Source organism: Podarcis erhardii, assembly GCF_964252035.2.
Source record: "Podarcis erhardii genome assembly, chromosome: 3".
Taxonomy (NCBI): domain Eukaryota; kingdom Metazoa; phylum Chordata; class Lepidosauria; order Squamata; family Lacertidae; genus Podarcis; species Podarcis erhardii.
In genome coordinates this window covers 116,435,398-116,460,232 of record NC_138507.1, presented here as the reverse complement: position 1 = coordinate 116,460,232, position 24,835 = coordinate 116,435,398, and the positions used below count along the sequence as shown (strand labels likewise).

Here is a 24,835-nt window from a genome sequence, read left to right as displayed (position 1 = left end):
TCAATGTGTAGAATAGGGCTGGTTGCTGCAAATTGTGGTTGCTGCAAATTGGCGTGCATTATTTGAAATTTTGGGGTGGCTTTTTAACCTGGTTTTAAAACCAGTAAATGACAAGTTGTTTTAAATGTCTTTCAGTATTGGATGAATATTACATCACAGTCTCTCTTTAGTTTCTTCTTGAGCTGAGATAGGAATTAAATGGACTGTGTAATCTTAAGTAGTCCCCCCGCAGCTGCTGCTTTGGCTGATGGATGGAGCCTGGTTGGTTAAACCATCTTCCAGCCTGTTATGGAAGACTCCCCTATGCTCTGGAGCTGATATTTGGGGGGATGTTGACACTGCAGAAGGAAGGGGTACTTTGCAAATATTTGCCTTGCAGCTTCTTCCATTAGCAAACACATTCACTTGATCCCCAGCCTTTTCTTTAGTGCTGACGTACCAACTGGATTATGCCCACAGCTTTTGCATACAGAAAGCACTATACATAATAGAAAAGTCTCAATGAAAGAGATCACTAATACTCCAAATTCATGAGTAAGAATTGTGTCTAAAAAAATTACTTGCCAAAACCTACCTAGCAAGTCCATTTTTAGGCTAGTTTCTGAATCCAGAACCAAGTATAGCAGTATTTACTATACCACTCATTCAACTGATGAATTTGTACTGATAGGTTTTGGTGCTGTTTTATTGCATCTTTGATTAATGTATGGTATTTGTGTTTTTCTGATTTTATGTTATGCTTTAAAGAAAATTGTAATTTACATTGGGGAAGGGTGTACAGACAACTCCCCATTTATGCAGGGGTTACATTCTGATGCACCACACGTTTCTGCAGGATGTGTGTAAGCTCCCATCCCCTTGTGGTGGTGAAAACAGTGCATGTGTCAGCGTTTGCATACATGCTGATTGTATGCTAATGGAGAGGTACTTCTAAGAGTTCAGTGTACTGTCATTAAGAGTTTTAGGGTCTAAATTCACATTTGACCATAAAGCTCACTGGGTGACCTTGGACCACCCGCTTCACAGGATTGTTTTGAAAATACTGTGGAGAGGGGGAGAACCTGTATACCTCCCAAAGTTGTTTGGGGGAGGAGATGGGATATAAATGTAAAAATAAATAAGGCTGGATTGTGAGAGATCAGGAATTGATGAGCATGAGAGTTGAGTCTTAGGCCTGCAAGCAAACGATGGGGCCTAGAAACCAAGCACATGCTTAGTCTTACTATGCACTCTTGACTTCTAGACAGGTGTTTCCAACTCGGTTATTATTACTGTTATTTATTAAACTTATATGCCACCCTTCATCCGAAGATCACCGGGTGGTTTACAACATAAAAATACAAAATGGAAGCACAAAATATGTAACTTAATAACAATAAAAAGCTTCTTTAAAAATAAAGCAGAATTGTGAACTCAACCAACCAGAGACTCATACCTCCTTCCCAAAGTCTGATGCCTCACTTACCTTCCCTGCTTTGAGAAGGCTCAACACCCAGTGCTTGCATAGCTCTAAATTCGCCACTGTACCTTGGCAATGTCCAAGAATACACAATGTCATAAAATCTGCTAAAAAGCTTTTGTGGATAGAGCCTACTGGATATCATGAAGTAGGCTATGTAGACCAGGGGTCCTCCTGGGTCCTAGATTCGACCTGCCCGGCCATTGAAGAACCCGCCGCTAAGCCGAGATTCCCGGCGATGGCGACGGGAGGAAGAGGCCGAGTGGCTCTGGCTATCAAACGCCGCACCTGGTTTACCTCAGCGGAAGCGCCGTCTGGGCAGTCAAGCTGGCTTCCGATGACAATGGCACTGCTGCCACCATGCAGCCCTGCGCCACAACTGGCAGCTCCAACAAGAAGAAAAAGTGCAGGTGTGGGCGGCACCACTCGCCTCCTTCACACGCCCCACCACTCCTTGTTTCGGGTAGAGGGCCGGGCCACCTTCGCTTGCTTACTTATCCCAGTATCATTAATAATAATATTAATAATATTAGTATTGTATTGTGCCCCCGGAAGCTGAGCGTGCGGAGTTAGATGGTGGAAGGAAAAAAAAATCCTCTTCCCTCTCTTTCTCTCCTTTCCCACCAGCCTTTCTCCTCTTGTTCTTCCTCCAAGTCAGGCCATTGGGAAAATAGTAGTAATAATAATAATAACAATCTTCCCCCCATTGCTGCCACTGCCCTGGTGCTCCTGTGGACCAGAGAGCGGAGCGGACAAGCTCGCTCTGCCTGCCCGCTTCACAATAAGCGATGGCAGCGACAGCTCTTTCTCTAGGCGAGAATGCCCGTTTCACGCCGCCGCCAGCCCTTCGGCAAATGAGGCAAGCAGCAAACCAAGAAAGCAGCTGGGGTGGGTGGGAGAGGAGGACTAGTTGCCCTCCTCGCCCCTTCTTCCAGCTCCCCCCACCGGTGCCACTTCTCCGGAGCTGCCATCCCTCCTTCGCCTCAGCCGTTCTCATCTGGAGTGATTGAATCATTCAGTCACATTCATATATGATCTAGAGATGCAGACCAGAATTACCCACCCCCAGTGGAGGATGATTGGAGAAATGGTTAGAACGTGAATCATTTAGACACAGCAGGGGGACCATCTATGTGGGTGCTTAGGTTTCACAGGAGCTTTTTAATTAACAGCAATGTGCAGGTTGGGTGTTAACATCTCCATAGGTTATATACAGTGGACGCTCAGGTTGCGAATGTGATCTGTGCGGGAAGCACGTTCGCAACCCGTTGCACATGCGCAGGTTGCAATTTGGCACTTCTGCGCATGCGCAAAGCACAGTTTAGCGGTTCTGCACATACGCGAGCACTGAAACCCGGAAGTAACCCATTCCAGTACTTCTGGGTTTCGGCGTATCCGTAACCTAAAACGCGCAACCTGAAGTGTCTGTAACCCGAGGTATGACTGTAATTCAGATTTGTAGTACACAGCACACAAACCCTTGTTTTATGATAACTGTTTATGAATGCACAACAGTTATTTTAAATTCAGTGCCATAAGCACATTGGTCTTCCTTAGCACAATACATTCTAATGGCCTTTTGTTACATAGCTTGCAAAGGAGCTTGTCCCCCTGCATTGCTCAAAGAGCAACATACCTAATTGCGAGGCAGCAACTATGCTTCTTATGATAACTATTCTAATGGCAGCTGAAGTCCAGCTTTCATACCTGAAATCTCTAGTTCCTTATTACTGCAGCCTCCCTATAAACATGAATGATAGTTTGACAAGTGTGCAGTCATGCTGATGTTTACGTGAAATGTGGCAGAATCTAAAAAAATGGCACAGGATCCTGCAAACATGTTTTTATTCTTTAAATAGCTAGTTTCTGGTTCTCATGGTTATGGATATATGATTAAATGCAGACATGCTGTGGCAGTTAACAGTTGGCATTGCATATGGTGCAAGCAGTATTAGAAATTCAGATATATCAGCTATTTGCCAAAATGCGCCTTAAACCTATAGCAGAATGTCTAGATACTTTTTAAAAAATACGATTTTTTCCATTTTACCTAGGAGTTGAGCGGGATGTCGTTTTCACTTGCGCAGCAGCGGCAACAATTTTACTTGAGTTGCGCAGGGTGCTGTTTTGACTCACAGTGGCAGTTTTACTCTTGAGTCTCAGCTGCCCTTAGTGATGTTAAATTCTTGAGAATAATCTTTTGGAGAATATTCTTGATTAATGAGAATATTCGAGAATTTTCTTTTAAAATAGAATATTCATTTAAATGCATTGAAAATTATATAATTAGTTAATATACATGTTTCTTCATGGGTAAACTTGTTCAGATGGCAACCAAAAACTGTACAGATACTTTTGTACAATGGGGCAATGCAGCGATTTCACATTCTTTGATTTTTTATTATTATTTTTTTGCACCAAAGTTGAAATTGAAAATTCAGTCTGAATGACTCAGGTTAATCACTAAGCCTGCCACTAAATGTATATTTACCATCAACTTTTAATAAGCATCTCTACATGGTACAGTATTTTCAGTGCAACACTAATAAAATCAATATAAAGTTTAAAATAAATGTTATAATTTCCAGAAAAATAATCAGTAATGACAAGTTACATAACATCAGAAATGCAAATTACTATCTGCTTAGATAAGTAAGGCAACACACAACATATTTAAATTATTACTGATAAATTGTCACAAGAAAGAAATGTATGTGAAAAATAGGTTTTAAGTAACAAGTTTCAAATGTTTATAAATTTATATTGATTCTTCAAACATCTTAAGAGGATAGGTCACCATCTTTGTCTCCACTGGTAGCAGAGCTTTCAGTTCCACACTGATCATCTGCGAGATCATAGAACGAAGTTGATGGTTGTGTAAAATTCAATGAGCTTGTTAGAAGCTGTGCTTTCTTCTCTTCTAGGAGTTTTAAGTTATGAGCTACATATGTAAGCTTTCCTGCTCTGTCTTTTGCTGAATGAATAAGTTCATAAGTACTGAAGCTACATTCTGTTGCAGCTGTCGTTGGTGGCATATTTAAAATGTCCACAGCCACTCTGCTAAGCTTTGAACCAAATCATGTTCCCTTCCACCAAACCACTGCATCCACTTTTTCAACCGACTTCAATACATATGACTTGCTAAAAAAAACTTCCTTAGCACGATATGCTGCCAGCTCTGCCAAAATATCTTGTGCATCATTTGGTGCACTTGCTGGTATTTTGAGATCACTGAACTCGGTATCTTGAATTTGTTCATCTCTTGATAAATGAACGCCATTATACTTGGGATCAAGGCTGTTTGCAGCAAAGTGAATTATGCTGATACACATAATTCTATATGCCTAGGTACTTTAAGTGTATAAAGCATTAAAGCTACTTTCTGTAAAAAAAAATTTAAAAATGCACTGTATGGCCATGGGTATAGAATTACTAAGAATAAGGTCACACCAAAATAGAAAAAAGGCTATTACATATAGTTGAAATACATATGAATTCAAATGTTCATCAAATTAAATGAATAGCTTTTTAAAGACAAAAAAGTTTTCTGTAGCTCACATTTCAGAACTGCCAATGGTGAATGACATAATGCCCAGCAATGGAACAGGATAAAAAAACATCATTATTCATTAGTTACACTGGCAATATCACAGCTTGTCTTACTATTTACTAGATTTTTAAAATGTGGGTTGTAAAACTGGTTATTACGTCAGAATTAACAGTTTGTGGAGAATATTCTCCGGAGAATATTCTCACTTCACATCACTGGTCGCCCTATTACACAACCATACAACTCTTGGTTGCAATTCAGCCATGCCAAGTTGCAAAATGCACCTGGTGCCTGAGGGTATTTCATACACTGGGTGCATGGTATCAATGCAAGTCTCTTACTGCTTACTTGCTTCTACATTGGAATGCTTGCCCACCAATCAAAACCAATTGCGGGTCTTTGTCCACTCCATGTTTTCCTCTTCCCAACAGCAAAAGGAGACAGTAGATGAATTACTGGTTTGATACCGCAGAGTTTATAGTGAAGTAAGATTAGTTCAAGTGTGGTATTTGTTGTATTTTGCTTGTAGTCCTTTACCTAATGCCAAGATAGATTGTTAATTTTAAATGGGGCGACAACAGTATGTATTATCTTTAAATCAAAACAAACTATCCTCATCAAATAACCTTTTCAGGTCAGAATTGAAAAATGCATAACCGAGAAATTAAAAAAGAAAGTGGGGGCTGTGAAACATGTTCCCATTACAGAGGACATTATAAACGAACTAACTGCATTGCACTAGTCTTCACAGTGAATATGGGTAGTATCCATGGTCCCGCAGCCCTCTGAAGCATATTTTGAGGGTGCATAAAGGCCTGGAGAGAATTGTGGGGGGGGGGGAGTTTTGTTGCACAGACATTTATTGTATGAGTGAAATAGCAGCAGTGGATACAAGTGAGTGCAAAAGAGAAGAGCAAAATATTTTGGATTGTATGCTGGAAGAAAGAAGCCATGACAGCTGTCACTCTGAAAATAAATACTATTAGTTATTTTAAGTATGAATTTCTGCAAACGGAGGAAGGTTTTGCTCCATAGTGACAGTCTTTTGAGTAAGCCCCACCCTGTGAGGAAAGGATGGGCTTATTTAGACTTGCTTGTAATGCCAAAAATCAGAAGTGGTAGTTGGAACAGCGAAGGACTGGAGAAAGCTTTGTATACAGCTTTTCCCTTTTTAACAACTCTTGGCTTTTTTTCTTCATTCTTTGCAAATTTTAAATAACTTGTGTAAGATTCAGCGAAAAGAAGCACGTAGTAGGGTTATGGAAGAAGGTGATCCCCCACCTCTTCTAAAGGTCAGGGGAACCTGCTGAAAGGGAAATCCTCAAGGCTGTCTTGACTGCATGAAATGTCAAGTGTTGTGTGTATTGATCTGTTGCTTTTCGTGGTATAGTATCTTGCATTGCTGCCCATTCAGAAGACTCCATGGAGCCATCCTTTGGTACAGTTTGCTAAACTGCAGTCCCAGAATTCTTTATGGGAAACGGATGGTTAAATTGGTGTCAAACTAATAAACTGAATAGTTTCCCCACCTCCCATCACCCCTTTCTCCCACTCCCTGAATGCAAGGTATATCAGAAGACGTCAACCTGTATATCGAGGGAGGGGGCGGCTTCTCAGGTTTCCATGTATTGCAGGCTGCCAATAGCCATGTTCTTTTGTCATAATATATGAAATAAAATCTTACCAGACAGTATGAAAATTGTCTATTGCAAAAAAAAAAATTCCTTCTTGCTCTCAGATCATGGGTTAATTTTCTCTATAAGGGAATGGTGACATGCTTGAGATACCCATTCCCAAATTAAGTTGACAGATGAAGAAATTACTAGTCATACCTTCAGCCGCTTCAGGTTGCGTTCCAGGTTACTTCCGGGTTTCGGCATTCACGCATGCACAGAAGCGCTACATCGCAACCCGCGCATGCGCAGACACGAGTTGTGAACTCTGTGGGTTGCGAACGTGCATCCCACACGGATAATGTTCGCAACCCGAGCGTCCACTGTAGTCCAAAGTATTTTCTTTCACTGGAACTTAAATTGATTTTATGAGAGCAGTTTGACCATAGTTTACCCAATGAACTTTACATCTGTTCAAGTTGTGGCTTGTTCGCCAAAGGGCAGGGTTCACAAATAAAGCTAAGTGGTGGTTTAATAACCACTATTTAATAAACCATGGCTTAGGATTGCACGAGAGAAGCAGGGCAGTATTCCTAGTGCAGGTGTCGGCAAGGCTTACCAGGCATGGGCCGGATCACTCCCGCGGAGATCCTCCGTGGGCCGGGCCGGTGTAGCATGATGCCAGAAATCGCATCTGTGCAGAAGCAATTTCCAGCACTGCGGGCATGCGCAGACGTGATTTCCGGAGCCACAGAAGAGAGTCCCCACGCCACGCTACACTCGTTTAACACAGCACGCAGGGACTTGCCGAGTGGCTGGCTCAGTTCAGGGGTGGCTCGTGGGCCAGTTAAGTGACCCTCATGGGCTGCTTCCAGCCCATGGGTCTTAGGTTGCTGACCTCTGTGGTAGTCTATAGTTTTGGCACCTTCTCCCCACCCCAATTCCCTTTGCCTAATGGTCCCTAGCACAGAATTCACCTTTTTCACAGCTGCTACACACTGGGTCAACATTTCATTGTGCCATCCGCCATGACCTCAAGAGCATTCTTCGTTAGTCGCTGTGAGTTTGGGCCCCTTCAGTATGTGTACATTTAGGATATTTGCGCCAATGTGTATCTCTTTACACTGAACTGCGTTTGTCATTCTCTGTTTGGATATGGCTTTTTAAGAGTCCTATTGGGTTTCATCATCATAAAAAAATTGAAGCAATCCACCATCCAGGCTACTTCGCTTAACCCTTAAGTCCACAAAATTTAGGAACTTAAGAAAAGGCATCAGTCCTAATGCAGATCTTTGAAGGGGCTTCATTCCTTCGCTCTCTAAAGTGGGATGATTGTTTAGTTATTCCTATTCCTGTTATTTAATCAATTATCACTCCATAGGATAATCTGCTCTCTTATCCCATTACTGCTTAATGCAGGCATAGGCAAACTCAGCCCTCCAGGTGTTTTGGGACTACAACTACCATCTTCCCTGACCACTGGTCCTGTTAGCTAGGGATGATGGGAGTTGTAGACCCAAAACATCTGCAGGGCCGAGTTTGCCTATTCCTGGCTTAATGTATTCAGGCAGCTTTAGTCAGGGACACTGTATACTTGGGGCTTTTAATAATTCCTTGATACATCCTGTTTTATCAGTGATTTGTTGTTTGATAGTTTACAAACTTTTAAAAAATATTTTGTAGGTATCAAAAAATACGTTGTTGGCTTAATTATCAAGACTTCATCCGATCCATCATGTGTTGAAGTAAGTGAGATTTCTCTAGGGGACTGGGAAGTGGGCTCCTTTCTGATGAAGTGAAATCAGGCCCTAACTCTTTTTTCTTTGCTTCCTCTAGAAAGAGAAAGTATACATAGGGAAGTTAAACATGATTCTTGTTCAGGTAAGTTTCGTCTCCAACCTAAAAATACTAGTTATGAAGGTTTTATCAGAAGAAAACTAATCTTATACCACATGGGGTTCTCATGCTTTGCAGATACTAAAACAAGAATGGCCAAAACATTGGCCAACATTCATCAGTGACATAGTTGGGGCCAGCAGGACAAGTGAGAGCCTTTGTCAGAACAACATGGTGATCTTAAAACTGCTCAGTGAAGAGGTGTTTGACTTTTCCAGTGGACAAATAACTCAAGTAAAAGCCAAACACTTAAAGGACAGGCAAGTAGTGTCCCCCCCCCCCATATACTGTACCTAAGTGGGCTGTTGCCCATCTGTTTTATCCACCAGCTTTCCTTGCAGGTATTTGGAGGCAATATATTGTAACTGTCTCTTTCCCTAAACTCTAAACAGAGCTTATATGTCTCTAAGTTTGTGATGTAGAAATAAAACTGTTTTGCAACTTCTGCTCTTAAAAGATAGACTTCAGAAGCAATACAGTAAGCCCACAACTTACATGGGGGTTACGTTCTGGGGATCGTGCCTAAAGCCAAAATTGTATATAGTCCAAAAATGCATTGGGTTCAGTGGTGGGTGGGATTGCCAAAGTCTGTTTTCCCCTGGATATTTATCTATTTGCCAAGTGTGCAAGCTGAATATGCACAAGTTAACTGCATGAAAGTTGCAGGCTTACTGCACATATCTGCAGGTTCTTGCCTTTGCTTGAATTGGTACTTTGTAATCTGCTGGTGTTTGCTTGGGCTATCCTGCAAAACCTCTAAAGTAGTAACAAATGTCTTTGCAGTAGTATGACGTATTAAACATGGTAGAGGCATTTTATATTGCAACTTGTAACGTTGCTTTTTAATCTAATGTTTTATTATGTTTTTTTATTTGTTAGAAACTGCCCAGAGTGGCTGGGGCAACCCATTCAGATTGGCAGAGTACAAATAATAAAATTGTTGTTGTTGTTGTTAGTTGCTGATTTTCTCTCTCTATTTCTTCTAGTATGTGCAATGAGTTCTCACAGATATTTCAGCTGTGTCAATTTGTGATGGTAAGCTTTATTGCAATACAATCTTTGTAAAATGGTCACATTATTATAAAGACAGATTTGCTTATATGTAGCTTTGTTAACAGGAAAACTCTCAAAATGCTCCCCTTGTTCATGCGACTTTGGAAACTTTGCTTCGATTCCTCAACTGGATTCCACTGGGCTATATTTTTGAGACCAAGCTGATCAGCACGCTAATATACAAAGTGAGTATTTCCTCTAAACTAAATAACCATGTGGTGGTACTGTGGTCTAAACCACAGAGCCTAGGACTTGCCGATCAGAAGGTCGGTGGTTCGAATCCCTGCAACGGGGTGAGCTCCCGTTGTTCGGTCCCAACTCCTGCCCACCAGTTCGAAAGCACGTCAAGTGCAAGTAGATAAATAGGTACCACTCTGGCAGGAAGGTAAACAGCGTTTCTGTGCACTGCTCTGGTTCGCTAGAAGCAGCTTAGTCATGCTGGCCACATGACCCGGAAGCTGTCTGTGGACAAACTCCGGCTCCCTCGGCCTATAGAGCGAGATGAGCGCACAACTCCAGAGTCGTCCGCGCCTGGACCCTAATGGTCAAGGGTACCTTTACCTTTTACCTAAATAACCACTAAGAGGGAAAATTTGCTGATTGTAGCTAATAAGTGAAGAAGAAGAAGAAGAGTTTGGATTTGATATCCCGCCTTTCACTCCCTTTAAGGAGTCTCAAAGCGGCTAACATTCTCCTTTCCCTTCCTCCCCCACAACAAACACTCTGTGAGGTGAGTGGGACTGAGAGACTTCAAAGAAGTGTGACTAGCCCACGGTCACCCAGCAGCTGCATGTGGAGGAGCGGAGACGCGAACCCGGTTCCCCAGATTACGAGACTACCACTCTTAACCACTACACCACACTGGTGTAACTTCTATGCATATTTTTTCTTTTACAGTTTTTAAATGTCCCTATGTTCCGAAATGTCTCCTTGAAGTGCCTCACAGAGATTGCTGGTGTCAGTGTAAGTCAGTATGAGGAACAGTTTGTCACACTCTTTACCTTGACGATGATGCAGCTGAAACAGGTAATTTCTCCTCCTCCTCCCAAACTTATATTAGAGTGGGTGGCAGTTCTTTGAAGCAGTTGGTTCCTATCAAATTCTTCAGCTGGATACCAAGATTTCATTGGAAGTAAATCTTGTGGAATCCCAGTATTTTTCCCCTTGTATGCAACATTTGAGGAGTTAATGAATCTTATTGGTGGATCGTATGCCAAGTTGTGCAGAAACGTCCACATGGGGTGAAACCCCATTGATCTCAGTGGAGCTATTTAGAGCAGCAGTCCAAAGTGTGTGTAGTTGATGACACCATTGGCATTTACATGACTACCAGATTATAATTTTGATTTCTATTGCTCTTAGATGCTTCCTTTGAACACCAATATTCGACTTGCATACTCCAATGGAAAAGACGATGAGCAGAATTTCATCCAGAATCTCAGTTTGTTTCTCTGTACCTTTCTGAAAGAGCATGGTCAACTTATAGAAAAACGTTTAAATCTAAGGGAGACATTAATGGAAGTAAGTTTTCCCAGTTTGCTTGCTTCTTACTTGTATGTGTTGTTGTTTTGGTGTCCTCTGTACCTCATTGTCTTTACTGAAAAGTAAGTTGGGTCAAGAACTGAGTAAAGCATGATGGCAGACTTAACTTGGATTTGTAGACAGGGTAAATTTGTGACTCAAATGTGAGCTCCTTTGCCAGCTGCACGGTTGGCCTGGTCCCAGTATTTGTGTTTGGGCTGTGCAGTTCTCAAAGGGAGTTCTCCAGCATTTCTAGTCTAGTAATTGTTTACCTTGTGAAATAATAATAATAATAATAATAATAATAATAATAATAATAATAATAATTTATTTGTACCCCGCCCATCTGGCTGGGGTTCCCCAGCCACTCTGGGCGGCTTCCACAAAGACCAAAGATACACTAATAAGTCATACATTAAAAACTTCCCTGAACAGGGCTGCCTTAAGGTGTCTTCTGAATGTCAGGTAGTTGTTTATCTCTTTGACATCTGATGGGAGGGTGTTCCACAGGGCGGGCGTCACTACTGAGAAGGCCCTCTGCCTGGTTCCCTGTAGCTTTGCTTCTCGCAATAGTAAGAGCTCTTCTCCTGCTGTCAGTACTTAGTTCTGACACAATGCCAGTTGCCCTTTTGTATTCATTCCAAGGATGAGGACTTGTGTTTTTTTGGCTGAGAACTTAGTCAAAAGCATTTTTGAGATGCTCCACCAAAAACCGATCAGATGTTAAAGTTGCCAGTTTTTATATATGCTTAGCCCTTTCATATGTCAATAAAGTAATCACCATAAATTTACTTTAGGCCCTTCATTACATGCTGCTGGTATCTGAAGTTGAAGAAACAGAAATCTTTAAGATTTGTCTGGAGTACTGGAATCACCTGGCTGCTGAACTATATAGAGAGAGCCCATTTTCAACATCTGCTTCGCCATTACTCTCGGGGACCCAGCATTTTGATGTTCCTCCCCGGAGACAACTTTATCTTCCTGTTCTGTCTAAGGTAATAGGAATCTTCCAACTGGCTTATAGTCTCTGTCATAGTTGAGCCTAATCATTCTTCTGAATGTCTGGTGGCTTGATTTATTCAGAAGTAGTTCCAAAATTATTTCATAGGAGTTTACTGCTTCAGCTCGTAAAGTTTGGGCTTATTTCTCTGAACTATAATAATAATTATCATAACAATAATAATAATTTATTATTTATACCCCATCCATCCAGCTGGGTTTTCCCTAGTATTGTGAAAAATATTAGGCGGGTTTTCATGGTTCATGGCACTTAAAATAAAAACAATATCAATCCTTTATAAAGTCACAAGGTAGGAAGCCTTCTTGCTGCAGTCAGATGACATTAATTGGAATGTGTGCCTGCCTCATGGTGAGTGCACCTGCTGCTTGTTAAAAAAATAAGTGTAAAGATATTTAGCAATATTCTGGTACGAAAAAACTTATTTGTGTGTGTTTCCCTGTCCGTCCGTCCGTCCCCCCAAATATAGGTGCGGTTGTTGATGGTTAGCCGCATGGCAAAACCAGAGGAAGTGCTTGTTGTAGAAAATGACCAGGGGGAAGTTGTCCGAGAATTCATGAAAGACACAGATTCTATCAATTTGTACAAAAACATGAGAGAAACACTAGGTAAGTTAAAAAATAGTTGCCTGCAACTGCATGATCATCCCAGGGGCATAAATGTGTCTTGTAGCTCTTTGTAAACGATTTAATGCAGATTTGTTCTGCATGCTTCTGTCAACTATGATTTAATTTCAGGTACTGCCTGAAGTCCTTATTAGATAAAGTCTTTATGATGTTAGCTCTGTCTTGGTGGTCATCATGTGCTTGGTAAATTAGGTCACAAATGCCTACAGAAGCCTAGGAGACCAACTAGGGCCTATATTGCTTTTACAAAAATCTAGCTAATGCATGCTTAATATGCCTTACTTGGCAGAGAGCCCCATAACCTTAGGGGAACTGCAGGGCACCCTTTAGTTACCCTAACTATGTATAATAACATGGCTGTACAGTGGTACCTTGGGTTACAGACGCTTCAGGTTACAGACTCCACTAACCCAGAAATAGTACCTCGGGTAAGAACTTTGCTTCAGGATGAGAACAGAAATCATGCTCTGGCGGTGCGGCGGCAGCAGAAAGCCCCATTAGCTAAAGTGGTACGTCAGGTTAAGAACGGACTTCCGGAAAAAATTAAGTTCTTAACCAGAGGTACCACTGTATAGTGAAATATAATTATGTGAACACTTACTTTAAACCTATACCCACTTATAGTATTGAATAGTGTATAGTATTGTGATGTTTGGATGAACTGTGTGTGATTAAGTAAATATACAAGCACTACAGCACTTTTATCTTTAAATATTAACTACCGTATTTTTTTGCTCTATAAGACTCACTTTTTCCCTCCTAAAAAGTAAGGGGAAATGTGTGTGCGTCTTATGGAGTGAATGCAGGCTGCGCAGCTATCCCAGAAGCCAGAACAGCAAGAGGGATTGCTGCTTTCACTGCACAGCGATCCCTCTTGCTGTTCTGGCTTCTGAGATTCAGAATTTTTTTTATTTTTTTTTTCTGTTTTCCTCCTCCAAAAACTAGGTGCGTCTTGTGGTCTCGTGCGTCTTATAGAGCGAAAAATATGGTATATTTCTTAAGCATAGATGTTACTCTGAAACCCTGAAAATATGTAATGCTCATTTTCATATATGACCAATTTTTCTTTTTCTAGTTTACCTTACCCATTTGGATTACGCAGATACTGAGCGAATAATGACAGAGAAACTTCACAATCAAGTAAACGGTACCGAATGGTCATGGAAAAATCTAAACACTCTATGTTGGGCCATAGGCTCAATCAGTGGGGCAATGCATGAAGAAGATGAGAAGAGGTTTCTTGTGACAGTAATAAAGGTATTTATTACGTTTCTACACTGCTCTTCATCTGAGCATCGCAGGGCAGTTTACAATATGAAAAAACAAAAATATGTAATATAAGAACAAACAAAATCACGACCCAGCCACCCCCATCCCCACACAGTTTAAAAGGCCATCAATTAATTATCCAAAGGCCTCGGAGAAAGAGAATGTTTTTGCCTGGCACCTATATGTAACAAATGTGCCATGTGAGCCTCACTGGGGAAAGTATTCCACAAATGGGTAGCTACTGCAAAAAAGACCCGTTCTCATATTACCATCCTCTGGACCTCTTGTGGAGGAGGCACACAGAGAAGGGCTTGAAATGATTATCTCGGTGTCTGGGTTGGTTCATATGTGGAGAGGTGGTCCTTGAGGTACTTCGGTCCTGAGCCATTTTGGGCTTTATAGGTCAAAACCGGCAGTTTGAATTGGGACCAGAAACTAATTAGCAGCCTGTGCATTCGGGCCAGGATTGGTGTAATGTGCTCAAATATGGCCGCTGAACTCTGCAGCAGTTGAAGTTTCTAAACCATCTTCAGAGTCAGCACCATGTATAGCATATAGCTGGATAGAGAAATGTTAGTAGCTCTTGGGGGGAAGCAAACCAGATTTTCCAGAAAGAGGTGCAACATAGTCTGTTTTAAAAAGCAGTATTTGAACAAAAACCTCAGCGCCTAGGACTTGCCGATCGCATGGTCGGCGGTTCGAATCCCCGCGGCAGGGTGCGCTCCCGTTGTTTGGTCCCAGCGCCTGTCAACCTAGCAGTTCGAAAGCACCCCCGGGTGGAAGTAGATAAATAGGGACCGCTTACCAGCGGGAAGGTAAACAGCGTTCCGTGTGCTGCGCTGGCTCGCCAGATGCAGCTTCGTCACGCTGGCCACGTGACCCGGAAGTGTCTGCGGACAGCGCTGGCTCCCGGCCTATAGAGTGAGATGAGCGCACAACCCTAGAGTCTGTCAAGACTGGCCCGTACAGGCAGGGGTTCCTTTACCTTTACCTTATCTGAACAAAGGTTCTAGGGAATGCTAATCTTACCAGTGGCCAGAGTTAACTCCAAGGAAGGCGGGATTTCATAAAGGTAACATGCAGCTTCTGTTGCTGATGCAGCCTCAATTATTGTCTTGGAGTCAACACACTTAAATGTAGACATGCTGAAGTTATTTTAAGACTTGTACAACACCTTTTGATGGAAGATCCTCAAGGCAACTTGCAATAGATTGTAATAATGCAAAAGAACCCCATCAAAACACACACACACACATCCCAGTAGCCCTTAGTGGGGGCCAGAGTGTGCTTCCCTTCTATTTGAGAAAAGGAGAAGCCTCTACGGTAATGCAGGCATTTATTGAAAAGAAAAATGAGGACTTTGTAGAGGTTCTATAAAATATTCTGGATGCTGCAAACTGTGAATAGAAAAAATGCTTTTAAATTTAACTTCTAACAGTGCAACTCCTTCTTTCTTTCTTTCTTTCTTTCTTTCTTTCTTTCTTTCTTTTTGTAGGACCTTCTGGGACTTTGCGAGCAAAAGCGAGGGAAGGATAATAAAGCTATTATTGCATCCAATATAATGTATATAGTAGGGCAATATCCAAGGTTTCTGAGAGCCCACTGGAAATTTCTGAAGACTGTTGTTAACAAGCTCTTTGAATTTATGCATGGTAATTTATCTGGAATTCTCACTTTGTTTTCACAGTAACAAATATTTCTTGCAGTCTAAATTTTGAAATAGTTAACTGCTTTTGATCCTAGACTACCTTAACATTATAAGACTTTGAGAAGCAGTAATGTGTTCATTTGACTCAAGATTCTGAGTAGCACCTCTATTCCAATTTCATTTCCTTAAGCCCCAATAGAAGACACGAAAATATTACTTAAATTTAGAAAAGAGAAATAGGCCAACTTTTGCAAGATTTCTGTGGAAAGATGAAACCTGAGAAACAGCAGCACGTTGTATCCAGTAATTTTTGGTATCCACAACTTTTCTCTTGCTCTGCTATAGAAACCCACGATGGTGTCCAAGACATGGCTTGCGATACTTTTATAAAAATAGCGCAGAAATGCCGCAGACACTTTGTTCAAGTCCAGGTGGGAGAGGTCATGCCATTCATTGACGAGATCCTGAACAACATTAATACAATCATTTGTGACCTTCAACCACAACAGGTATGTCACTCAACTTTATAAAAACAGGAATATAGAACCTTGGGCCTGAGGGTGGACAGCTGTTGGTCTGTCAATATTGCCTCTGCCCACTGATAATGTAGCCCCTATAAGGTTTTGACCTATAAAGAAGTGCAGCCTTTGAGCTGATAGTTTCTCCACCCCTAACTTAAAATGAAAGATGTATGGAGAAAGCTTGGAATGAATTCTGTGTCAGTGTTTTGCATATGAAGTAGCTCTTGCACTCACAGAAGAGCACTTTTGGACTTAAAACAGTGGTTTTGGAGCTTTGGGATACATGTGCATGGTACAAAGCAGTGGCAAGCTGCAAATGGCTGGTTTGTTGTTAAGTTCTCCTCTGCCCAAAATAGTCCTATAGCATTCACATCTAGATAGCTATATAAATGCCAAATTTTCTGCATAGTAAAGTAGGTGGTCTTTGTTCCATAGTGGGAAATCTGAGTCCTTGGTGCACTGTTAGCCTAAGTTCATGTGGTTCTAAAAAGGCCCTACTTATTTTTGAGCAATAATAATTCACATGTTTTAGAAGAATATGCAGCTTCACCGTTGAACAGATAATTTAAATAAATGCACCTGTTTTAAATACCAGTCTGAAATGCATGTATAGGCCTACCATATTTTAGCATATTCAGCTATATGTTTTGGTACATTTGATACCTCAACTAGGTGCATACTTTCTACGAAGCAGTTGGATACATGATTGGAGCACAGACTGACCAGACAGTACAAGAGCATTTGATAGAGAAATACATGTTACTTCCTAATCAAGTATGGGACAGCATAATTCAACAGGCCACAAAAGTAAGTATATTCTCTATTGGGTTTCCTTTATTTTGAACATACGGAGACACTTGCATATGTGAGCGTGTCATGTGAGCCACAACAAAATGGCTGCCTTGATGGTTTGACCAGCTACAAAATGGCTGCCATGGCAGTGGTCACCCAAATCAGTGGTGCTTCAAATAATTTACTCCCAATTTTCAAAGCTTTTATTGCCCCGAGTTGTGTAAAGTTACACAAACTACTTCATTCCATGTATGGATCTAAAACACATTAATTTTACTTTCAGTTTTACCGTTCGGCCTTCTGTAACTTGCAGTTTCTGCTTCGCCATAGCAAAATTGTAGCAACCTTCATAGATCATAGTGGACAAAAGGAGTATATATATTTTTTTCCAGTTCACAGAAGGCTGATGAAGCATGTCATTACTAACTTTATGCATATCATTTGGACCCATCCTTTGGTGGGCAGTGCTGAAATGAGATTGACCTGCCTTCCAAGACTCTGGTGGAATTCTATGGAGATGTGGTGCGAAATATGAGAACATTTGCTATGTGTGTGAGAGAGGCATCGGCTAATGTGGCTAAAGGCAGCCGCCTTAAGCACTGCCCCGCCCCAGACTTACAAGCTGCTACCACCCTCCTAGTAAGCAAAATGCAGGCTAGTAAAGAAAAACTTGAGCAGGTTACAAATGCAGCTGATAGAAGAACCACCCTGGGATCTACTGGTATAGGGTGGTATCCAAATGTAATTAATGAATTAATAGAAAAGGCATGGCTTCATCAGTCTGTCATTTCTGCGCTGGGAATGAAGGAATTAATTCTGTCTCTCTGTCTCTCCCCCCCGCCCCCAAACCAGCAGACTATTTTCATGCTGGCCAGGGAGGAGGAAGAGAATTAATTTATTACTATTACTATTATTACATTTCGTTTTAACATAGTGTTCCAGGTGACATGCAACACAGCTAAAAAATGATAGAATAAAATACCGAATCAAGTAGCAGGAAATATATATATATATGCAAGGTTTACTTTTTTTCCACAGAACGTTGATATCCTAAAGGACTCTGAAACTGTTAAGCAATTGGGGAGCATTCTGAAAACAAATGTGCGGGCGTGTAAAGCTGTTGGGCATCCCTTTGTGATTCAGCTGGGCAGAATCTACTTGGATATGCTGAATGTGTACAAGTGCCTCAGTGAAAACATTTCTGCAGCTATTCAGGCAAACGGTGAGTATTACTGGCTTTAACATAAGTATTTGGAGTATGCAGAGGCTTCACGGGCTACCCAAAAAGCCAGAACTTCTAGCTTCTGCCTTAGCAGGGCAGCGGGGAGCCGTCATCCTGCTCCCCTGCGGAGGCTTCGCGCGGCTATCCCTGTCTTTTGCGGGAGGTGGGGGGAAAGCCAGGAGGCTTGCATTCGCTGAAGCCAGGAGGGCAAGAGGAATCGGTGCGCACTCTCCTGGCTTCAGGGATAGCCCCGCAAAGCCTCCTGAGCGAAGAGGGAGGAGCGCTCCCTCCTCGCTCAGGAGGCTTTGCGTTGCTTTCTTATTTCTTGGTTTTCCTCCCCTAAAAACTAGGTGCGTCTAATAGAGCGAAAAATACGGTAGCTTGGGTAAAAGACACGGATGAAGTGATGGAATGGTGTATGTTGTTTGAAAAGCCAAGGGTGGTTAGTACAAGATTAAATTTAATGAATGGATGGGATAGGGGAACCCTTGCATGGTGTGGTCACAGAACTTACTACAACACATCAAATTGCCTATATAAGAATCAACATGGTTTCACATGAGGAAGCATTGCAATACAAAAGCAAGTGTTAAAGGCAGGACGTTTTTTTGAAAGTGATGCTCCTTTTTCAGCTTGCTGGCTTTGATTGTTAAGATGGGGTGTTTCTTTAAGGGTCATACAAACTTCCATGCAGGGTTGGTGCATATGCAACTTTACCAATTCCTTAACCATTGCTAAGACAAACTTTTAACTTGCTACTAGTCTGTCTGTCTTTCTTTCCTTCCTTCCTTCCTTCCTTCCTTCTTTCTTTCTTTCTTTCTTTCTTTCTTTCTTGTTTCTGTGTTTGAAAATAAATTAACCATGGTTAAAGTCAGTGTTGAGGAAAGCCTTCACAGGATGGAGTGGGAAGGGAGATGGGATTTGTACCAAGGATGGTATATGCTGTCCAGTAGCCCCTATAATAAAAGGGTCAGAACTTTTACTCTGAGGTAGAATTGTAGAGTTGGAAGGAACCCTGAGGGTCATCTAGTCCAACCCCCCCCCACGCGCGCGCACGCAATGCAAGAATCTCAACTAAATAATACATGGTCCAGCCTCTGCTTAAGACATTTGTTTCTATAAAGTTTTTGGAGCTTATATGAAGTTCTTGTGATCTTAATACTGGATTTTGAAATTGTTCTGTTGGAAAATTGCTGTTTAAAGTTCAAATTGATTTTTACAAGGTTTTCACAGCTGCTTGCTTTGCCTTGGATTTTATCTGCCATATTTCGTTGTTTTATTGGTTTTAGATGGGGGGGGTAAAAATATTTTTGGATTGCTTTACAAAGTATGTATTCCTGGGTTGTAACTGACCTCAAAATCTTCCAGGAGAAATGGTTACGAAGCAACCTCTGATCAGAAGTATGAGAACAGTAAAAAGGGAAACTTTAAAACTAATTTCTGGCTGGGTGAGCCGATCCAATGATCCTCAGATGGTAAGTGGACTTCTCAAGTGTCAGCAACCTCAATGAACGGCAAATGCACACTCAAACGTATAGTAGGCCTTGTGTTACAGTACAACTGTTTCTCTCTCTCTTTAGGTAGCTGAAAACTTTGTTCCGCCTTTGCTGGATGCAGTTCTTATTGATTACCAGAGGAATGTTCCAGCTGCCAGAGAGCCTGAAGTGCTTAGTACAATGGCTATCATAGTAAACAAGCTGGGAGGACACATTACTGCTGAAATACCTCAGATATTTGATGCTGTCTTTGAATGCACGTTAAATATGATCAATAAGGTAATTCACAAAGTCCTGCAACAAACAGGAATGCTTTGAGTTTCTTCACTGCTGTGAACCACATTCAGTTGTCTCTGTTTGAAATTGTAGTGTTCCTTGTAAATGTATGTGTGAAGCATTTATAGGCTGCTGCTCATGAAGAGGCTTGCCATGTAGTGGCTGTTAGAGCTATTCTTCTTGGAGGTGGAAAGAAAATCTTAAGAAGGAACCTTATAAAAAACTTACTGGTTGCCTTTCCGTAAAAAGAAAGGCAAAATACTTAAGCCTGACTTATGTAGGGTACCTATCTCTGAAAATCTTGCCCGAATAAGCATAACAGAACTTTAAACTGAGCAAAAAATGTTCTGACAGTTCTCCATTCATTTCATGGCTTATTGAATTCTCGCTGTATTCAGTCATTCACTGGAAGCAACTTTAAGGAAACAATTGTTTTAACCATTGTTAAAAAGTATATATTAAACTAGGCTGTAGAGTATAGTTTAAAGTTTTGGTCTGTCTCAGGTATGCACTAGTGCTGAAAACTTGAAATAAAACCATGATTTGAATTGTTTTGAAACTTCTTTCAAAATTAGGTTTGGGCTCTTAAACAACTGTGGCAGCTGTTGTGCAGCTGCTGCCCTAGATTATTTTACTTTGGGGTGCTTTTTAAAGTAATGTGAAGTTCTAAAAATTTGTTTTGGTCAGCCTATATTGTGTAACTTACATTATTATTATTTTTTCTGTTTTCTCCTTCCTCTGCCATTAGGACTTTGAAGAATATCCTGAACACAGAACAAACTTTTTCTTGCTACTACAAGCAGTAAACTCCCATTGCTTCCCAGCATTCCTGGCCATCCCACCTGCACAGTTCAAACTAGTACTGGATTCTATCATTTGGGCTTTCAAGCACACAATGAGAAACGTTGCAGATACAGGTGACTTATCCTAATTTTCTGAACTCTTATGCTTCAGTAAGTCAGCTAATTGTGCTGAACTATCCTCTGCCTAGAACATGTGGGCATGTAGATTCTTACCCAGGCACCCCCAAACTCGGCCCTCCAGATATTTTTTGGGAGTACAATTCCCATCATCCCTGATCCTGTTAGCTAGGGATGATGGGAGTTTTAGTCCCAAAACATCTGGAGGGCCAAGTTTTGGGGGGGTGTTCTTACCTATTTCTGAAAAGAGGCTGTTCTATATACCTGCCTAAACAGATTTGAAACTTGATTTAAGCTTCCCTCAAGAATTTATGAGAATTCTATTGAGTCCAGGTTTGGTGAAGTGGACACTCCAAATGTGTCCATTCATTTTAAATGTGGTAGTAATGAGTCTGATTATTTAATTTAAATAGTGGAATTCCCAGACTAATAACTTATTTGCTTCTGTGTAGCTCATATACTTTATGTACTTCACTTGGTTTCTAGAATACATAACTTCTACAGACACGAAAATTTTGAATAGCTTCGTGTACTTTCTTCTAGGCCTTCAGATCCTTTATACACTTTTACAAAATGTTGCACAAGAAGAAGCTGCTGCCCAGAGTTTTTACCAGACTTACTTCTGTGACATTCTTCAGCACATTTTCTCTGTTGTAACAGACACGTCTCACACTGCTGGTAAGTAATTGTGGAGTGGGATGGAAGACCTGTATGGCTTGAGCTACGGTGAGTTCAGTTGCTGTATACATTCTAATCTAAATATTACTCTCCTTTGTGTGCTTTCACCAGGTTTGACGATGCATGCATCAATTCTTGCATACATGTTCAACTTAGTAGAAGAAGGAAAAATAAGTACTCCTCTAAACCCTGGAAATCCAGTGAGCAACCAAATGTTTATTCAGGAGTATGTTGCTAATCTCCTTAAATCTGCATTTCCTCATCTTCAAGAGTAAGTGTGTTTAGAATTAAAAGGTTAAATAGAACTTGAGTGCAACTACTAGTGGTCTTAATTGCTCTTCTCTGTGTGTCTCTTTTTTTATTACTTCAGTGCACAGGTTAAACTGTTTGTAACAGGACTCTTCAGTTTAAATCAGGATATTCCTGCTTTCAAGGAACACCTTAGGGACTTCCTGGTACAGATAAAGGTATGTCTGGAATTTCCTTTCTTACTCTGAATGCATATGGGACTTCAAGTAGACTAAACTATGGGGCTTTTTGTTGTTGTTGAGACCTATGTATTGCTAGTTTCTGTCGTGCTCCATTGATTGGTATGCCAAGTCAGTTGCTACAAAACAAAAGCTCTGTATTTGCTATATTGATGCTGTGAATTTTGTCATATTGTTAAAGGTAGCCAACTTCTAAAGTGCTGGGTAACTTTAGTTTCTAATTCCAACCTGCAGGGAGACTAATGCCCATACACCTAGTATGATATTGCCCTGTGATTATTATGTGCTTTTCTTTACTTACTCTTCAGTTAAAGAAAAGAACACGTGATTTAGCTTTAAGGAGTAGTCTTAAGCAAAACGACAAGTACTTGCCTTAAAAAGCTTCCGGTTTATTTTTTTGACACGGTAGAAGGGCAAAAACGGGGGAAGAATAAATGTAAAACATAGCCCTTTACTGAAACAAAACTAAAGGGTTCAGTCAAAGGTTTCATGGAAGAGGTAGGCTTTGACAGCATGTAATAAAAGAGAGGGAGCACTATATAGACTTGGATGGAAGTATGTTGCTTTCACGTATGAAGGACAAGCAAGGGAGAGTAGTTGGAATCACTTAAGGGAACAGGAGACTTGAGGGTGATTGAGTTGGAGGACCAAAAATATAAGGGCATTTGCTTTCTAACATGAGAAGTCACTATCTGTTTCAAACATGCAGATGCCAATAAGGGCACTCTTGAATGTGGTTTTTAAACAAATTATTGCATAAAATTATCTCTCATTCATTCATATATATATATATATATATATATATATATATATATATATATATCCATCCAAGTTCTGCAACTTTGCATTGTAACTACCTTCTGCCTTTCTAGCTTTGAATGATATTTGCCGGATGTTTGGATTATAATGGATTTTCTCATCTGCTTTATTCTCACAGGAATTTGCAGGTGAAGACACGTCTGACTTATTCCTGGAAGAAAGAGAGACAGCTCTTCGACAGGCTCAGGAGGAGAAACACAAACTTCAGATGTCTGTCCCTGGCATCCTTAATCCACATGAAATTCCTGAGGAAATGTGTGATTAAAAAATAACCAGTTGCACTGTTTTCTTTCTGTACAGCTGCTTTGTTGTAAAAGAAAACAGGACTTGGATATTTGTTGACCAAAATGATGCCAATTTGTAAATTTAAGATGTCACCTAGTGGCCCTTTTTTCTTATGTGTTTTTGTATAAGAAATTTTCTGTGAAATATCCTTCCATTGTTTAAGCTTTTTTGTTTTGGTCATCTTTATTTAGATTTGCATGAAGTTGGAAATTAAGGCATTTTAAAAATAAAAAAAACACTTCATGCCCATTTTGTGGCTAAGGGTAAAAGAGGCAAAACATATAACTTGTAAAGTCTATTGCAAAATTATACATTTTCCAGTTAGAACACAGATTTTTTTTTTTTCAATTAGGGAACACTTTCTTACTAGCCTGTCCTGCAGTCTAGAAGAAAAGGGTAAATGAGTATAGTCCATCAGATTAATTGTTAGGTATAGGATGGTGAGTGCTGCATCAGACATGAGCAGCTTTTGGGCTGAGTGGCAAGGCTAGGCTTACTGGTATTTGCAAGTTGTATGGCAAGTTTGCAGCAAGATCATGTGCATATCATCCCATTGTAAAGCAACTTGGAAAAAAAAAGAGTATGGGAACACAGTACAGTTAGTTATTTTTACACAGTTCTTTTGTTTTTGTGTGTGTGCTGTCGCTTTGTCGACAACAGCTTTTTGTTTTCCTCAATGAGGAGTGTTGCTCATTTGTGAGCCTTCATTAACTCGAAGTGAAATGGTTAAAATATTTATCCTGTTAGACTAGGCTGCATCTTTTTAACAAGCTCATTAAAGAAGAATTCTGGCTTTTGAGATGACTTCTACTAATTACATTGTTTACCATGCTGTAGTGCTTTAAGAACACTACTTAAAAAGCAAAATAAACTTGGTTTACATTTATTTTCCTTTCCTTGGCTTTATTCTTTTATTGGATTAAACGCTCTGATCACCTTAAAATTCAAGTAGAATTTAGAGTAGCAGAAGAATGCCGTTACGGACCCTGCAAGACCTGGCAGGGACTCCCATAATGGCTGTGGGACCTTCCTCTGCAGGAAAGTGGCTCTGCAAATTGGTTCTTTAAACGTAGGTTTTCAACACATCTCCCAAAATGGCCTGCCCAGCATTGTCTTTTTTCCCCTTTAACCCGAGTTTTTGTGGCTCTTCTCAAGCAGTGTATAATATGACCAAAAACAAAAAAATTAACATTTGGCAGTATCAATGTTACTTTTGCTTAACATTTCTCCAGAATTTCTCTTCTGTATATCAAATGCCAACTTTGACTTGGTTTTCCTGGGACGGGTGGCTTCCATGTTGCCTACAGTCCTGAGACTGTCTCACTACTTTTTTTAAAATGCAACATTCATGTGCCGTTGTTAAAGAAAATGAGGGTAGATGATTAGTGTTAATCTTTTTATATAAAATTTGAATATCAAAATAAAGTTGTATTGTGCCTTTATTATCCATTCAGAATTTTAGTTGGAAATTCTTCATTTTAGTACCTATCAAAGCAAAATAACACTTAAATCAAATTCAAGTGCTTTTAATGCTTGGTATAAAATACCAAAACTAGACTGAGGTTCCAAAGTGCTAAGTCGACTTCCATTTCCAACAAAAACTTTTTGCGCAGCATACTATTTGAAATCAGCCTGCGTCATATGCCTAAGATGGCAGGCGTGGACACAGTGGAGGACCAAATAAA

At 40.6% G+C, this 24,835-nt stretch overlaps 1 protein-coding gene and 1 long non-coding RNA gene across 5 annotated transcripts in view; one reads left to right on the top strand and one right to left on the bottom strand.

Annotated features, from left to right (window-relative positions):
- LOC309338142 overlaps positions 1 to 13,583 on the bottom strand; it is a 61,956-nt gene extending 48,373 nt beyond the window's left edge. The window contains exon 1 of the long non-coding RNA XR_014154755.1: positions 13,459 to 13,583. This is a non-coding gene — a long non-coding RNA (uncharacterized lncRNA). The remainder of the gene's footprint in view (positions 1 to 13,458) is intronic.
- The window catches only part of XPO1 (exportin 1), a 37,418-nt gene extending 13,382 nt beyond the window's left edge, over positions 1 to 24,036 (top strand). For all 4 annotated transcript variants that reach the window (XM_081854559.1, XM_081854560.1, XM_081854561.1 and 1 more), the window contains 21 exons: positions 8,306 to 8,367; positions 8,459 to 8,503; positions 8,597 to 8,778; positions 9,505 to 9,553; positions 9,637 to 9,756; positions 10,469 to 10,597; positions 10,934 to 11,092; positions 11,890 to 12,087; positions 12,580 to 12,718; positions 13,812 to 13,993; positions 15,501 to 15,657; positions 15,999 to 16,162; positions 16,847 to 16,981; positions 18,005 to 18,188; positions 19,557 to 19,663; positions 19,769 to 19,963; positions 20,709 to 20,877; positions 21,424 to 21,558; positions 21,670 to 21,829; positions 21,929 to 22,025; positions 22,984 to 24,036. In XM_081854559.1, coding sequence (XP_081710685.1) covers positions 8,306 to 8,367; positions 8,459 to 8,503; positions 8,597 to 8,778; positions 9,505 to 9,553; positions 9,637 to 9,756; positions 10,469 to 10,597; positions 10,934 to 11,092; positions 11,890 to 12,087; positions 12,580 to 12,718; positions 13,812 to 13,993; positions 15,501 to 15,657; positions 15,999 to 16,162; positions 16,847 to 16,981; positions 18,005 to 18,188; positions 19,557 to 19,663; positions 19,769 to 19,963; positions 20,709 to 20,877; positions 21,424 to 21,558; positions 21,670 to 21,829; positions 21,929 to 22,025; positions 22,984 to 23,130 — 2,915 coding nt within the window. In that variant the 3' untranslated portion in view covers positions 23,131 to 24,036. The remainder of the gene's footprint in view (positions 1 to 8,305; positions 8,368 to 8,458; positions 8,504 to 8,596; positions 8,779 to 9,504; positions 9,554 to 9,636; positions 9,757 to 10,468; positions 10,598 to 10,933; positions 11,093 to 11,889; positions 12,088 to 12,579; positions 12,719 to 13,811; positions 13,994 to 15,500; positions 15,658 to 15,998; positions 16,163 to 16,846; positions 16,982 to 18,004; positions 18,189 to 19,556; positions 19,664 to 19,768; positions 19,964 to 20,708; positions 20,878 to 21,423; positions 21,559 to 21,669; positions 21,830 to 21,928; positions 22,026 to 22,983) is intronic.
- The last annotated feature ends 799 nt before the right edge of the window (positions 24,037 to 24,835 follow it).